Source organism: Hypanus sabinus, chromosome 6, assembly GCF_030144855.1.
Source record: "Hypanus sabinus isolate sHypSab1 chromosome 6, sHypSab1.hap1, whole genome shotgun sequence".
NCBI lineage: Eukaryota > Metazoa > Chordata > Chondrichthyes > Myliobatiformes > Dasyatidae > Hypanus > Hypanus sabinus.
The window spans coordinates 131,825,135-131,842,780 of record NC_082711.1 but is presented as its reverse complement, the minus strand read 5'-3'; the positions used below and the strand labels follow the sequence as shown (position 1 = coordinate 131,842,780).

The 17,646-nt window shown below is 45.4% G+C and overlaps 1 protein-coding gene across 4 annotated transcripts in view; it reads right to left on the bottom strand.

Annotated features, from left to right (window-relative positions):
- Positions 1–17,646, bottom strand: part of LOC132395842 (protein spinster homolog 1-like) — a 209,040-nt gene that overhangs the window by 169,800 nt on the left and 21,594 nt on the right. Inside the window, exon 3 of one of the 4 annotated variants that reach the window (XM_059972954.1) lies at positions 5,392–5,554. The exons of 2 other annotated variants lie outside the window; for them this stretch is intronic. Coding sequence is in view for 1 of the 2 variants with exons in the window: in XM_059972951.1 (XP_059828934.1) it covers positions 8,672–8,816 (145 nt within the window). In the remaining variant the exon portion in view is untranslated. Of the gene's footprint in view, positions 1–5,391; positions 5,555–8,671; positions 9,706–17,646 lie in introns of those variants that run through there. One more of the 4 variants, XM_059972951.1, reaches the window with a different exon arrangement.

Sequence of the window (17,646 nt, the reverse complement as noted above, 5' to 3'; positions counted from 1 at the left end):
AAGGGAGTGGAGGGGTGTGTGTGTGTGTGTGTGTGTGTGTGTGTGTGTGTGTGTGTGTACACATACATATATAAAGGCTGTTTAACACCCAATGTGCAGAAAATAAAAACATCATGCCCATAAACCCCAATGTGCATTAAAAAAAATGCAAACAGTAACCACAAGCAAATATTGTTTCTGAACTGAAGTCTGCAAGAGAATCCCATAGCTCAGTGCAGAGCTGAGTAAAAGATGTGAAGCAGCGATCTGAACCAGTCCAGTCCCCACCTTGCCTCAGGTCCCTATACCCTGACCTTTTCAATCTGGCCCAACTCTTAACTCCCTGTCCAGACATTGGGTTCTGCCTCTTCAAGCAACAATCTGAACCCGTCCATACCTTGCCTCCAGCCATGACCCCCTGACCTTTTCAATCTGGCCTGTTCAGGCTGCCGAGATCTCTTTGACCTCCTGCAGTCAGACAGAATAAGAACCAGAACCGCCAAACTGGTTAGCAGCTTCTTCCCCCAGGTTGTTACTTGTTAACACCCTGCTGCCACCCAGCACACCTGTACACACCACACCCCCCACAACTCCCCAACTCACAGACATACCTTCATCCTGCACAGGTCACTTTTCACCCTTCATTGCTGCCGTTTCATATGCCTGTTTTATTACAACATTCAGGCATTCAGGGAATTATGCTAATATTATTTTGTGACTGTGCTGGATTGTAACTACATGCACTGTGTGTGACTACATGGTATGCACTGTGTTTGTACCTTGGCCACAGAGGAACATTGTTTCGTTTAGCCGTGTATGCAGGAATGGTTGAATGACAATAATTTGAACTTGAACCTGATCAAGCTGTTGACCTGAGCTACTCCTATTTAGCTCATTTCCCTCTAAGCCTTTCTTATCTGTGTACTTGTGCAAATTTCTTTTTAAAGCCATACTTGTACCCACCTCAACTTCTTCCTCCAATAGCTCATTTCACAAAATTACAACCTTCAGGCCCCTCTTTAAATCTTTCCCCTTTCACCTTTAACCTAGGTAAAGAGACCGTAGCCATTCACTTTAAAATTAAATCTTTAAACCCCTATAAACCTTAAACTTTCATGAGGTCACCACTCAGCTTTCAGCACACCAGGGAAAATAGTCCCAGCTTATCCAGTCTTTCCTTATAACTGAGGCCCTCCAGTCCTGGTAACATACTTATGAATTTTTTCTATATCTTTTTCAACTTAATGACATCCTTTCTATGGCTGGCTGATCACAATCGGTTATATAGCTATATCAATGTCTATGCAAAAACTGTGACAATGATAAACAAAACCATTCACCTATTTCTTTCTCTGCCAAATGTACCTAACACACAGATGTAGATATGAGCATGCAACTTGTGGGAGGACAAGGGTTTGTGACTGACAAAATCAGACTGATTGTCCTTTCATCGCTAACATGCCACTTGTACTATGGTTTGGACCTGGATCCCTCTAATATCTGGTACTTGGCACCAAATTTCTTGGTGTTCACCTGGCAGAGAATCTCACCTGGTCCCTCAACACTAGCTTCATAGCAAAGAAAGCCCAGCAGCGTCTCTACTTTTTGCGAAGGCTGAGGAAAGTTGATCTCCCACCCCATCCTCATCACATTCTACAGGGTTGTACTGAGAGCATCCTGAGTAGCTGCATCACTGCCTGGTTTGGAAATTGCACCATCTCAGATTGCAAGACCCTGCAGCGAATAGTGAGGTCAGCTGAGAAGATCATCGGGGTCTCTCTTCCCACCGTTACAGACATTTACACTACACGCTGCATCTGCAAAGCAAACAGCATTATGAAAGACCCCGTGCACTCCTCATACAAAGTCTTCTCCCTCCTGCCATCTGGGAAAAGGCTCCGAAGCATTCAGTCTCTCACGACCAGACTATGTAACAGTTTCTTGCCCCAAGCCAGCAGACTCCTCAATACCCAGAGCCTGGACTGACACCAACTTACTGCCCTCTACTGTGCCTATTGTCTTGATTATTATTTATTGTAATGCTTGTACTGTTTTGTGCACTTTATGCAGTCCTGGGTAGGTCTGTAGTGTAGCTTTTTTCTGTGTTGTTTTTACGTAGTTCAGTGTAGTTTTTGTACTGTTTCATGTAGCACCATGGTCCTGAAAAACATTGTGCAGAGGAGATTTACTAGGATGTTGCCTGGATTGGAGAACAAGTCATATGAAGCAAGATTAGCAGAGCTGGGACTTTTCGCTTTGGAGCATAGAAGAATGAGAGGGGACTTGATAGAGGTCTACAAGATTATGAGAGATATAGATAGGGTGGATAGTCAGTACCTGTTTCCCAGGGCACCAATAGCAAACACCAGAGGGCATAGGTACAAAATTAAGGGAGGGAAGTTTAGGGGAGACATCAGGGGTAAGTTTTTTACACAGAGGGTAAATTTCCTCTGTTAACATTTTGAGATCTTAACTTTATCAACTTGAATTGTTAATGATTTATCTCTCTACAGTTGCACAGTTTTAGATCATTAGGGCTAAAACATTAGGGGTATTTAAGAGCCTCTTGGACAGGCACATGGATGAAAGAAAAATGGAGGGTTATGGGGTAGTTTGGGTTTAGTACTTTTTTAAGGATTATATGGGTTGACACAACATTGAGGGCTGAAGGGCCTGTACTGTGCTGTAGTGTTCTATGGTTCTATGGGTCTCATTTTTACTGTGCACTGTACCAGCAGCTATGGTCAAAATGACAATAAAAAGTGACTTGACTTGACTTGACGACTTCTGTCCGCAGACATTCACTCGTTATTTTGTCAGGTGCATTATGAAAGGTCAGGGGGCAAAGAGGAGTGTGTGACATGCTTATCTCCTACTTCCCATTTCCCCTTATGGTGATTCCACACATTTCACACTGTGCTGCTTCCTGTGTCTATTTTTGCCCTTAATTGCTCTTTCTGTAACTCTCTTTGTAAAATGACCTTCAACTAAACACAGATTTTGATTTTTTTGCAGCTTTTCCTCAAATTAAATTGAAAGTAATGTCAGGTGTTTAATGTTTGATGTGATTACCAAAACATGAGCAAATGATTCCAGATGCTATAAATATGAAATCTAAATACAGAACGCAGGAAATACAAAGCAATGTAGGCTGCTTCAATTGAGAGAGAAATACTGTTAACATTTTGAGATCTTAACTTTATCAACTTGAATTGTTTACGATTTATCTCTCTACAGTTGCTGCCGGATCTGCTATGTATTTCCAGCCATTTCTATTATTTGAAACAAATGCTTCAAAAGGTGACATTGGTCCTTCAATTTACCAATTGATTTCTTTCACAGGTAACTTTGCTTATGATGCTGAAGTAATTGTTTGTTGAGAGATTCTCAGCCATGCTTCATTTTAAGTCCCCTTCCTCTGCTATATTTCTGTATTTTATTTTGGACATCAGCAAATGTGTGACAATAAAAAGATTATGTTGATAAGGTGATGGTAAAATCGCAACTCAGCGCAGTGAGGCACAACTTGACTCCTAGCTCCCATTTCTGTCCCACCAAAATCATCTCTGGAAACCTAAAAATATGTTTAAAAGCTAATTCTGAGCTGTGACTCACAGATCAAACATTGCTGCTCAGAGTCAGGGACATTTTAAAGAATAGTACCACCAATTCATACCAGATATATTTGTTATAATTGGGTGGTCTGGATCTGCTATCTTTGACTGCAAAGGGACTGGAGGAATTAGAGGAAACACTTCTTTGGCTAATTTAGCAATTCTAAAAAAAAACCTGCTCCAGTTCTCCATTGTTAGCCTCTTCCTAAACTATTCATAATGCCACTTTGGAAGGACTTGGGTTGATATTTCTATACTCAAGCTAGGCACAAACTAAAACAACCTATCGAATTTTTCAGTAATCCTCTCTGGTTCAAGAGCCCATTGGTTGAGGGGTAATGTCCGTTCCTGAACCAAGTGATGTGGGTCTTGAAGCTCCTGTACCTTCTTCCTAGTGGCAGCAGCAAGAAGAGAGCATGGCCTGGGTGGTGGGGGTCCTCAATGATGGATGCTGCTTTCCCGTGACAGCGTTCTGCATAGATGAATGATGGGGGAGGCTTTAACCATAATGAACTGGGCTGTATCAACTACTTTTTGTAAGCTTTTCTGTGTAAGTGACATTCCCAAACCAGACTGTGATGCAACCAGTCAATATACTCTTCACCATACATCTATAAAAATTTGTCTTTGTTTTAGATGTCATGCCATATCTTCACAACCTTCTGAGGAAACAGAGGTGCTGCCATGCTCTCTTCGTAATGGACCGATCTTCTGAACTGATAACACTGAGGTATTTAAAGTTGCTGACCCTCTCCACTTCTAATCTCCAAAGAGGACTGGTTCATGAACCTCTGGTTTCCTCCTCCTGAAGTCAATTATCATCGTTTAGTCTTGCTAACAGTGAGAGATTGTTGTTATGGCACCAATCAGCCAGATTTTCAATCTCCTTTCTATAGCTGATAAGCTCTTGCCTTTAAAACAACTCTGAACATCATGCCACTTGCTCACTTGAGCAACCTTTAAGGTAGATGTTAACCTCTGCCTGGAGAAATTCACGAGAAAATCCTTAGAATATTAAATTGATTTGAGGGTTATTTATTAATTAAAAGTATTAGTAGAGAAGGGAGAGTTGATCTTTTGCTGACTTCCCACCCGAAGGTAATGAGCAGTAAGGGTGGATCGTCAATGGAAATGGAGATCATGAATTTTTCCAATTACTGTAGTGCAAAGCAATATTGAACACACTGAAGTCTTGAAGAAGGGTCTTGCCCCAAGACGTCAACTGTTACTCTTTTCCATAGACGCTGCCTGACCTGCTGAGTTCCTCCAGCATTCTGTGTGTGTTACCTTAGACCTTCAGCACTTGCAGATTTTCTTGTGTTTGTGATTGAACACGCTACTATCTTTCAAGGAAACTTTCCTTCAGCTGCCCCTCTGAGCAGACAGTTGCCAAGCGCAGTTGTAGGCAAGAGTGTTGCAGCAAATCTGATAGCTTAAGGTAGAGCAGCCCAAACATTTAGGTGGAGAGAGGGGTCATTTTCAATTTGGAACAGAAGATTAAAGGTTGAAATTATTGGCATCATCTCTATGTGGTTAACATCCCAGCACAGAGGGACTGTGGTCATGGGTTCTAATGTCAGATGGCATTGAATGCCCATTTGATTTCACGAGCACAAAAACCTAAAGCTTGTATAATACCCTGAAGCAGTGTAACCTTTGAACAGCAAAGATGGTCTGAGCCAAAAGGTTCTGACCTGCTTTAGTCTCAATGAAAGTGCTCTACTCTTCAGCAGCAGCTCTTTGTCTATCTATTGTCATATAGAACCTCCTCATGAAATGGATCAATCCCAATACTAACCCTAGTCATCGGCCTGACTGCTGCTCTTCCAGAAAAGCTGGAACACACCTCTGTGCAGCCTTTTCCCTGAGGGACCTAGAGAATGCTGAGAGCAAGAAGGAGGAACCACACATCCACACCAACAATTGATAGGGTTCAGATTCCTCGATGACGGCAAGAGAACCTGAAATCAGATTATTTTTTTATCTGGATAGTAGAATTACAATCAGTCAAAGTGATTGTGCTGTTCTCTAATCAAAAAACTCCAATAATTTACATTTGTCGTTTAAGAAATTAATCTATTATTCTGATATAATCTGGCCAGACATGAGTACAATTTCCCATGAAGTCTAATCAACTCTTAATTGCCCTGGGAAATGACTTAAAACTCCACTTGCTTACATCAAAATGCTACCTAAGTTGAGGAGTAAAAATCATTCTTGGTGTGATGATAAAATCCGGAGAACAAACAAAAAATGCACCACATATTAATGCCACAATGGAAAATAAGTGTAGTCGTTTAGCTATGGTAGCACACATGCACAATCTAATAAGGTATCTTTTATCACTTACTTCCCCCAAATGATGCAGGTTTACTCATATCATATCTTTGATCATTGAGATAGGTCTCCGACATTCTTCGCTGTTGCACGGGAGAGTCAAAGCAGATTTTCTGGTCAGTACTTTGACATAGGGCTTGAACATGAGCTCTCTGGAGATGGGAGAGCCACTACTCAACTTACAGAAGGAAGAACTCCGGGGCTGACATTGCTGGGCACTAATAGTACCTTACAGCTTGAGAAATATGAAGAAACATTTCAATTCCATTCATAGTTCAAAGATATCTATGACATCATCCGCGAGTGCTGTTCTTTTACTATTTAATATCTTCCCTTCGAGTCTGCATCAGGTAACATCTGTTGAAGATGGTATAGGTGCCCTTTCATGACGTTACTAGCAACAGAGGAGCTGAAGGCAGTGTGGACAGGGTCAACGAACTTAACCTGTTCTACAACAGAGTTGACACTGTGGCCTCGGCCCATCCCCCACATGGTTCATCTGATGTTGGCCCCCAACCAACACATACTCCACTCTCCCCTCCTACCCATCCTCACAGCCCCCCACCCTGCTCTCGTGACTACACCCCTCCCATACCTGAAACCAACATGGTGGGCTTCACAGCTGAACAGGTGAGAAGACAGCTGAAACGTCTCCACCCAAGCAAGGCTGCAGGCCCGGATGGTGTCAGCCCCAGGGTGCTCAAAGCCTGTGCCCCCAGCTACGTGGAGTACTTCACCATGTCTTCAACCTGAGCCTGAGTCTCCAGAGGGTTCCTGTGATGTGGAAGACGGTCCTGCCTCGTCCCTGTACTGAAGACGCCGTGCCCCAGTGGCTCCAATGACTACAGACCGGTGGCATTGACCTCCCACATCATGAAGGCCCTGGAGAGACTTGTTCTCTTAGACCCCCTCCATTTCACCTATCAGCCCCGACTAGGTGTTGAGGATGCCATCGTCTACCTGCTGAACTGTGTCTACGTCCACCTGGACAAGCCGGCGAGCACTGTGAGGGTCATGATTTTTGACTTCTCCATTGCATTCAATACCATCCGTCCTGCTCTGCTGGGTGAGAAGCTGACAGTAATGCAGGTGGATGCTTCCCTGGTGTCATGGATTATTGATCACCTGACTGGCAGACCTCAGTAAGTGTGCTTGCAACACTGTGTGTCACAGAGTGGTCAGCAGCACTGGGGCTCCACAGGGAACTGTCCTGTCTCCCTTCCTCTTCACCATCTACACCTCGGACTTCAACTACTGCACAGAGTCTTGCCATCTTCAGAAGTTTTCTGATGACTCTGCCATAGTTGGATGCATCAGCAAGGGAGATGAGGCTGAGTACAGGGCGATGGTGGGAAACTTTATCACATGGTGCGAGCAGAATCATCTGCAGCTTAATGTGAAAAAGACTGAGGAGCTGGTGGTGGACCTGAGGAGGGCTAAGGCACTGGTGACCCCTGTTTCCATCCAAGGGGTCAGTGTGGACATGGTGGAGGATTACAAATACCTGGGGATATGAATGGACAATAAACTGGACTGGTCAAAGAACACTGAGGCTGTCTACAAGAAGGGTCAGAGCCGTCTCTATTTCCTGAGGAGACTGAGGTCCTTTAACATCTGCTGGACAATGCTGAGGATGTTCTACGACTCTGTGGTGGCCAGTGCTATCATGTTTGTTGTTGCGTGGTGGGGCAGCAGGCTGAGGGTAGCAGACACCAACAGAATCAACAACCTCATTCGTAAGGCCTGTGATGTTGTAGGGGTGGAACTGAACTCTCTGACGGTGGTGTCTGAAAAGAGGATGCTGTCCAAGTTGCATGCCATCTTGGACAATGACTCCCATCCACTCCATAATGTACTGGTTAGGCACAGGAGTACATACAGCCAGAGACTCATTCCACCTAGATGTAACACTGAGCGTCATAGGAAGTCATTCCTGCCTGTGGCCATCAAACTTTACAACTCCTCCCTCGGAGTGTCAGACACCCTGAGCCAATAGGCTGGTCCTGGACTTATTTCCACTTGGCATGATTAACTTATTATTATTTAATTATTTATGGTTTTGTATTGCTATATTTCTACACTATTCTTGGTTGGTGCGGCGGTAACGAAACCCGATTTCCCTCGGGATCAATAAAGTCTGCCTGCCTGTACTGAAAATCATCCTGTAGAAACAGTGAGCCTTTGAAGTCCACCGCCAAGGAACGATAAATAATTTGAGATTTCAGGTCATAGAATGAATGATTTTACAACCTCACAGGTCTCCAGGCCACTTGCTAAGAACTGTGCAGTGGTTACTTTTACCAGCACTGTCACAGCAAGTTGCATTTGCCACAGTCACAAATAATAACGAAAGAAAGGAGCTTCCAATCACCGATACTGCGCCAGTTTCAAAAAACCAGTGGGTAATAACACTTTTTTAATCATCTATTCTTCGGTCCTTTCACCAATGCCTCAAATACTATATCCGCTTATTCTTAACCTTCCTGCTAAAGGAAGAATAAAGAGTAGGCAGGAAATCGAACCTCGATCTTCCTTCTCCCGTCCCAAAACCAGTCTCCTCAAACACTGCCCCCGAGTTCTAGAGCCACCTCTGAGATGTGAGCGGGTACGCTGCTCTGTTATTCTCTTCAGCCGCGTGTTTGCTTGTTTGGGAAGCGGAATTGATCCGTAGCGGTAGTATTAGAATTGTCCTCCCAGGACCGGTAGCGCGATACGGGACGCAGCGAACAGCTTTCACTCACCCGCAATGATGTATCGATCCATAAGGTTCACCAAGTTGATAACCAACAGGATACCGATGGCAAAGTAGGACCTGGCCGCAGACACGTTCAATCGGCTCATGTCCTGTTGGGTGACAGACTCGGAGTGCTCGTCCACGTTCGCCATCAGCGCCGTCTCGGAGGAGAGACGGCTTTGCTGTAAGTTCTAGTAGTACCAGCGGCAGGAATTCCTCTCAGCGACTAGTCAAACACTGACCCTGCTCAGACCTCGTGCTTTTATTGCACTGAGGCGGTCCCGCACAATTCTCAGCTGAAGATTGCATCTCCCGGTGTGGTTACAGCTCTGCACAAGTCTGTTCAACCCCTCCGTATCACGCCACAAACACCCAACGCTTCTCGCACTCCTGCAAATTCTTTCTTCTTCCAGTTCTAATTCAATCTACTATCTTATTGCATGCACTCTTCGCCTCTCTTGTTTATTCCGTTCCTCAAACTTCAGCGTTTCTTTGCTGCACTGTTTCTTTGCACAGTCCTGTTATTTTACCCTCGCTGTTGCTCTCATTGTTATATTCATTACTATGGTGTATCCTGTTTACTCTGTCTGCTTTATGTCTGCAGGGTATTTTATCGGACACCCTGCCGTATGTGACCAGAAACTAACTGGAATCTCTGAATATGCCTTCACCACTTCCAGACTCACACGACCGACTGTGTGGGAGTAAAATTCCCTCATCAATAAACAAGGATACAATTTGTCTTAAATGTATTGCAGCTACACAAAAGTTGGGAGTGTTGTGGATAGTGTGGAGGGCTGTCAGAGGTTACAGAGGGACATTGATAGGATGCAAAACTGGGCTAAGAAGTGGCAGGTGGAGTTCAACCCCAATAAGTGTGAAGTGGTTCATTTTGTTAGGTCAAATATGATGGCAGAATATAATATTAATGGTAAACACAAAGTGCACTGCAGATGCTGTGGTCAAATCAAGATGTACAAAAAAGCTGGATGAACTCAGCAGGTCGGGCAGCATCTGTTGAAAGGAGCAGTCAACGTTTCGGGTCGAGACCCTTCGTCGGGTAAGACTCTTGGCAGTGTGGAGGATCAGAGGGATCTTGGGGTCCATAGTCCATAGCAGATAGTGAGGTCAGCTGAGAAGATCATTAGTGTCTCTCTTCCTGCCATCACGGACATTTACACTACACGCTGCATCCACAAACGAAACAGCATTATTTAAGACCCCATACACCCCTCATACAATCTCTTCTCCCTCCTGCCATCTGGGAAAAGGCTCCGAAGCATTCAGGCTCTCATGAACAGACTATGTAACAGTTTCTTCCCCCAAATTATCAGACTCCTCAATACCCAAAGCCTGGACTGACACCTTGCCCTACTGTCCTGTTTATTATTTATTGTAATGCCTGCACTGTTTTGAGCACTTTATGCAGTCCTGTGTAGGTCTGTAGTGTAGCTTTCTCTGTGTTTTTTTATTACGTAGTTCAGTCTAGTTTTTTGTGTCATGTAACACCATGGTCCTGAAAAACGTTGTCTCATTTTTACTATGTACTGTACCAGCAGTTATGGTCAAAATGACAATAAACGTGACTTGACTTGACTACCTGCTACACAGGTTGATTCTGTGGTTAAGAAGGCCTTCATCAACCGTGGGATTGAGCTTAAGAGCCAACTGGTAATGTTACAGCTATATAGGACCCTGGTCAGACCCCACTTGCAGTACTGTGCTCAGTTCTGGTTGCCTCACTACAGGAAGGATGTGGAAACCATAGAAAGGGTGCAGAGGAGATTTACAAGGATGTTGCCTGGATTGGGGCGCATGGTTGAGTGAACTCGACCTTTTCTCCTTGGAGCGACGGAGGATGAGAGGTGACCTGATAGAGGTGTTTAAGATAATGAGAGGCATTGATCGTGTAAATAGTCAGAGACTTTTTTTCCCAGGGCTGAAATGGCTAGCATGACAGGGCACAGTTTTAAGGTGCTTGAAAGTAGGTACAGAGGAGATGTCAGGGGTAAGTTTTTTAAGCGCAGAGTGGTGAGTGCGTGGAATGGGCTGCCAGCGGCAGTGGTGGAGGCGGAAACAATAAGGTCTTTTAAGAGACTCCTGTATAGGTAATATGGAGCTTAGTAAAATAGAAGGCTATGGGTAAGCCTAGGTAGTTCTAAGGTAAGGACATGTGGGCTGAAGGGCCTGTATTGTGCCGTAGGCTTTCTGTGTCTGTAACCTATGCCTCACTGCAGTTGTCTTCTCAGCTTTCCAGTTCTGGTGAATGGTCCTCAATGTGAAATGTTGACCGTTTCTCTCCCCATTGTGGTTGCTGGTTCTGTTGAACACTTCCAGCATTCTGCTTTTGTTGTGGGTTTCCGGCACCTGCATATTTTCTCTGCAAGTCAATGAATGTTTGAAAGATGGTGGTCAGGATATTGGTCAGGTGGTCAGGTGGTCAGGTGGAATTTGTGAAGTGCATCCATGGAAGTTTCCTGAGTCAAAACACAGAGGAAGGGTGGAATACTGGACTTCCTTTTAGAAAAGAGGCAGGGTGATTAGCAGAAGTAGGAGTCACTTTGGCTGTAGTGATCATAATCTATTACCTTTCAGATAGAGATGGAAAAGGATATGGCAGGTTCACGTTAGGGACATGGCTAATTTTGTGGGATTCAGCAGAATATAGCAGAGAGTGATTGACCGAGTGATTGACGCCTCCGGTTCCATCCACAACGACCTTCCAAGCTTTCTGCCACTGTCCTAACCGCCAGCTTCCAGTATCCGCTGCCCTAGAACTGCTGTCCGCTCCTCACACGTCTGTCCTCCTCATTCACCTCTCGAAAAAGCCTGCAAACTCACACATACAAGATAGCATAACAATTCTCCATTGCTTAGTTCCCCCTTATCTGCGGTTATAACCCAAATATTCCAGCTACAGAAACCCATTACAGCATTAAGTAACATTACAGAGAAGCCATTTTGTTAGCCTGAACAGTTAACACCACAGTTAGTGCTACTGTCAGGGTCCGGTCCGGTCCGAGTGCTCCGGACTCCGGGTCCTGCAGTTGTCCCTCCCGTCACCTGTGAACTAGTTAGGACCCTCCTGGCTCAAGGAGTCACACCTGTGACTCATTGAGCTGCAGGTGTTTATAAGGGGCCTTGGGACTGGGACCAGGGGATGGTTGTTTTGTTCTGTATCCTGTTCTGCCCTGGTTGCCGCCCTGCTTGGAATCCTGTTCTACCCTGGTTGCTGCCCTGCTCGGAATCCTGCTCTGCCCTGGTTGCTGGACTGTCCTGTATATGCTCTATCCGGTTGGTCTTGTTCCCCGGCTTTTCTCCTGTGCAATGGTCCTGCAGTTCCGCCTTATTCTCCTTGCTTGCGCTGCCACACTGTCGGATGCCTTTCCCAATTTACCAATGTACCTGGTGGATCACTGTAGTTTTGCTGCTAACCCTGGACCCAGCTTCCTACCCGTTGCCTCGTTGGGTGGGTCCGGCCGGACTGCCGCTGCCCGGCGGGGGTTCTGCCCCTTCCTACCTGTTGCTTTTGTCGGGCAGATCTGGCCGGACTGCTGCTGCCCGGCAGAGGTTCTGCCCCTTCCACCTATTGCTCCCTAAGGGTTGTGCCCTGCACCTGCCCAGGTGTCTGCATCTGGCCCAGGCCTCTGTGTTTTCTGCCTGGGAGGAGGCCCTGCCCAGGATCCATGCGGCCCATCCTAGGGACTCCTACCCTTGCCTCGCTTCGATTCCCATGGACTGCCCCACACCTGCCCAGGTGTCTGCGACTGGCCCAGGCTTCTGTGATCCCGCCTGGGAGGCAGCCCTGCCTGGGATCGATGTGGCCCGCCCTAGGGACTCCTACCCTTTCCTCCCCTTGTGTCCCATGGATTGTGCCCCGCACCTGCCCAGGTGTCCCTGACTGGCCCAGGCTTCTGTGTTCCTGCCTGGGAGGCAGCCCTGCCCGGGATCCCTGTGACCCACAATAAGGAATCTACCTGCCTGCCTGCTTGCCCCGAACTGTGGGACCTGCCTGCTTGCCCCGAACTGTGGGACCTGCCTGCTTGCCCCGAACTGTGGGACCTGCCTGCTTGCCCCGAACTGTGGGACCTGCCTGCTTGCCCCGAACTGTGGGACCTGCCTGCTTGCCCCGAACCGTGGGACCTGCCTGCCTGCCCCGAACTCCGGAAGCCTGCTCTGCTCTGCCTGCCTGGCACTCTATCTACCTGAACCCCAGCTCTACCCTTAAATGCCATGGCATCCCCAACCTGTCCTCCCCTAGTACTTCAGTGTCTGCGTCCTGTGTTTGGGTCCATCCGGCCCCCGTTCCTGACAGCTCCTGAGAGCCCTACAATGGCAAGTAGGAGACAGTAGTTTGGTGATATTATGAGTCCAGGAGCAACATGTTCTTATAAGAGTGAAGAGAAACCCAGGTAAGTTTAGGAAATCCTGGCTGATGAGAGATATTGTAGCTCGAAGGAAGAAAAAGAACAAAGTATGCATTTAGGTTAGAAAGTCAGGAAGGAGTGAATCCCTTGATTACCCTGAAGAAAAATCATATACAAATCAGGAGGATAAAGAGAAGGCATGTGATGAACCTGGCAGGTAAGGTTGAGGAAAATCCCAAGAAGTTCTATAACTATCTTAAGAAGGGTGACTAGGGAGAGAATAGTTCCCCTTACAGATCAGCAGAGCTGCCTCTGCCTCAAGACACAGAAAATGTTTGGGATTTTTAACAACAATTTATCATTAGAGTTTATGGAAAATGAGTCATGGTTTCTCAAGAGATAAAAGAGAAATGGGGATACTTGAGGATATTCATATTATCGGGGAAAGGGTATTCACAGTCTTACCGTGTGTTAAAGTGAATTGATCACTTTAAGTGTTAAAGTGGGCATTCTTAGACTTTGTGGGAGGCTATAAAAGCCATTGCAGAGGCTCTTGTGGAAATACCTCATCTTTATCCACTTAAGCGTGGAAGGTGATTAATGGTGTTTTTTTTTTTGTTTTATGGGATAGCAAGGAGAGGCCAGAAAATGATAGGCCAGTCAGCCCAACATAGTGGGGAAGTTCTGAGGGGCAGGATCTACAAATATCTGGATAGGGTGTGGCTTTGTGCATGGAAAGATGGTGCTTGTCTAACCAGTTAAGAGTTTTTTGAAGGGGTCGGGGAATGGGTGTTAACTATCTGGATTTTAGCAAGACTTTTGACAAGGTCCTGTTAGGTAAGAGAGTCCAGAAAGTTAAGTCCCATGGAATCCAGGGTGAGCTAGTTAGAATTATTTGAGAGGTAGGAAGTGGTTGAAGGTTCTTTCTTGGAATGGAAGCCAGTTCCTGGAGCTGTGCCACAGAGGCCAGATTTGGGGACACTGTTTTTATTATTTATGTAAATGATTGGATGTGAATGCAGAAACTTTATCAGCAGATTTGCAAATGATATCAGATCAGGAGTTATTATAAATAATGAAGAAGGGGTAAAAAATTGAATATAGTTTCAGCCCGAAATGTCAATTGTTCATTCATTTCCACAGATGCTGCCTGACCTGCTGAGTTCCTTCACCATTCTGTGTGTGTTGCTTTGGATTTCAATGCAGAGAAAGTCAAACTAGCATAGGACTTGTACTATGAATGATAAGGCACTGGAGAGTATAATGGAATAGAGGGGCCTTGGAATACAAGTGCACAGTAATTGGAAGCAGCTTGGTGATGAAAAAGGCATTTAGATGCTGGCCTTCATAAGTCAGGACACTCTGTATGGTAACTGGGACATTACGTTACAGTTGTCTACCTCATTGGTGAGGCTGCACTTAGAGTGTTACCCAATTATGGAAAAGATGTGGTTAAAGTGGAAAGGGTGCAGAGAGGATTTATATAGATGTTGCCAGGAGGAGAATCTGAGTTATTGGGAGGGGTTAGCTAGGCTAGGTCTTTATTTCTTAAAAGGTGGGGGAATGAGGGGTCATGTAGAAGTGTTTAAAATGATGACAGGCATAAGTAAGATGTCTCTTCTAATTTTAAACACATATATATTTATGGATAGGAAAGATGTACCAGTGGTTTTTGTAGACCCAGGTGACTTTTTCTAGATCATCCAAGAAACTGCTTATTCTTCCTTTCTTGTGTGTTCCTTGCCCTTTCAAGATGGTTGGGCTGTCAGAACCCATGATCTACAGTTCAAACTACTGTTCTCTACAAGCAGTGGATATTTACACCAGCCGGGCAACCTGGTATTTCGATATCTGCAGGACCATCCGGGAAAACATTCGCCTTCAGGGGGAGGGCCCATAGACAACACATTTCCTCACTGATTTCGATGTCTGAAACATCAAGACAGCAGATCGTGTGCGCTGCTGTTGGAAAAAGGCCTCTATACTCGAGTGATCTCTCTCTCTCTCAATGGAGGGGAGAGTCTGTCGGTCTCTGTGTTGGGTGAGGAGGGGGAACTTGGAGAGGTGACGCAGAAAATTGTAACAACAGAACAGCGAGCTGCTAGTCTTCCGCTCTTATTGTTGTAGAGGCATCCTCTCACTCCCTGGCTGGTGAGAGACAGCCTGTCTGAGATACCAAAATGCTGGGTTGTGGACTGTAGTTTTGATGAACTCAAAATCAAGGACTCTTTGGGGGCTTTTGCTATCCCTTGCATGATGGGGGGTGGGGAGGTGATGCTCCTGCTGGTGCAAGTGGTGGGAAGGGAGAGGAGGAGGGAGACGGAAAGGGAGGAAGGAGCGGGGAAGGGAGAGGGGAGGAGGGGGAGAGGGGGAGGGAGAGGGGAGGTTGATGCTTCTGCTGCTGCTTGTGTGTGGGAGGAGGACGGTGAGGCTTTGGGCTCTGATATTACTATCATTCATTCTTCGGGGTTTCTTGTTTCATGGATGTCTCTAAAAAGAGTAAGAGTAAGGTTGTAGACTGCATATATTTTCTGATGTTAAGTTGTACCATTTGAACCACTTAATAATCGCTTCTCCAGAACTAGGTGCATAGGTTTAGGATGAGAGGGGAAAGACTTAAAATGGGTCCAATGGGCAGCTTTCTGATATAGAGTAATGAGATGCTAAGGAAGTGATTGAGGGAGATACAATAGTATCACTTAACAAGAACTTGGATAGGTACGTAGAGGGTGGGGCTTAGAGGAATATGGGCTCAGCTTTGGAAATCAGGATAACTGGGTGGTCACTGGTTGTCATGGACTGGATGGGCTGAAAGGCCTGTATCCATGCTGTACTGTTCTATGACTCTGTGGCCTCTGTGCTTTTCCCTTTACTTCCCTCTGCAACCAAAGATACATTCCATCTGACCCAGGAGATCTATCCACTTTAAGTATAGCTAACCTTTCTAGTACATAATGTATAAATTTTTAACCCATCAAACACTTCAACAGCTCTGTTGTTCGCTGTGACTCCATCAGCACCTTCCTTCATTGTTAGACTGATGTAAAGTTCTCACTTGGTCCATTAGTTATTTATCCTCTGCCTTCAGAGTTAGATCTCCCCCACTGGTCTCTGATCAGTCCCAACTCTCCCCTCCCCGGCCCATTGAATATATTTGGACTCCCTTTATATTTGCTGACAATCTTTTCTCATGCTTTCTCATTGATAATCATATTTTCCTTTTCTCACTTCCTCTCAGAACTTCTACACTCTGAAATGACAAAATCACCACAGCAGTTGGCACTTCTGCCTCACAGTTCTAGGGAACCAGGTTTGTTCCTGATCTGGGCTGCCATCTCTGTGCAGCTTGTGCATTCTCCGTGACTTCCATCTCTTCCCGTATCCCAAGTATGTGTTGCCTATTGTGAATTTTCTCTTATATTAGATGGATGGCATGAGAGTCAGGAGATTTGGGGAGAGTTGATGGGGATGCAAGCGAAGAGATGGGACCTATTGTTAGTGGACAGCTGAGCATGATGTGTTGGAGGGACAATGCTTACTGAGACTCTACCTGGCTGGTTAGCACTTCCATTGCATTTGTCACAAGCTCCTTTTTCCTGCCGTGACCTCCAGGTCACTCAGAAGTCTCTGGCTTTCACTTTCATTTCCTCCTTCCTCATGTGTAAATATCTACATTGTAACTAGGAACACACACAAGGTGCTGGAGAAACTCAGTAAGTCAGACAGCATCTATGTAGAGGAATAAGCAGTCAGCATTCTAGACCGAAACCCTTAATCAGAACTGGGAAAGAAAGGGGTTGGTGGGAAAGCCAGAATAAGAAGGTAGTGGGAGGGAAAGGAGTACAAGCTGGCAGGTGATAGGTGAACCCAGGCAAGGGGGAAGGTGGGTGAGGTGCGATGAAGTGAAAAACTTGAGAAGAGAGATGGAGGAGGCAAACCAAATGGAATATGAGGTGTTGCACCTTCAAACTGAGGGTGGCCTTAGCATTGTAACCGGAATGTCTTTACCTTAAGGGCCTTCTTATGAAATGCAAGATAAGAAAATCTAGCAAAATCTAGGACTCTATACCAGAAAAGAAAACTTAAATCATTGCAAAAACGCTGTCAAGCCCAGTCAACATGAGGGTAGAGATGGTTGATTTAATATACCACCCAGAGATTGCCTGGAACATGTGTGTAAGTTAACTGTAGTATGGAAGAACAGACAGGTATGGTAGAGAAAGTCCACAGATCCTCAGAAGTAGGAGAGATAAATACAATTTTTAGCAAGTCAGAGAACAAAAATGAACAATTAATGTTTTTGAGGGTAATTAGAACAAACAAAAGACACTTAAATACAGTCAAGTGACAGTTAAAGATGTTGCTGGAACCTAAAATCAAAAGAAGAATCTTGGGGAACACACACAAATTGCTGGAGGAACTCAGTCGGTCAAGAAACATCCATAGAGATGAATAAGCAGTCAACATTTTGGGCTGAAAACCTTTATTAGGACTGAAGAGGAAGAAGGAAGAAGCCAGAATAAGAAGGTGGATGTGGTGGGAGGAGGAGGAGTACAATCTGGAAGGTGATAGATGAAATCAGGTGAGGAGGAAGGTGGATGGATGGGAAGGGGAG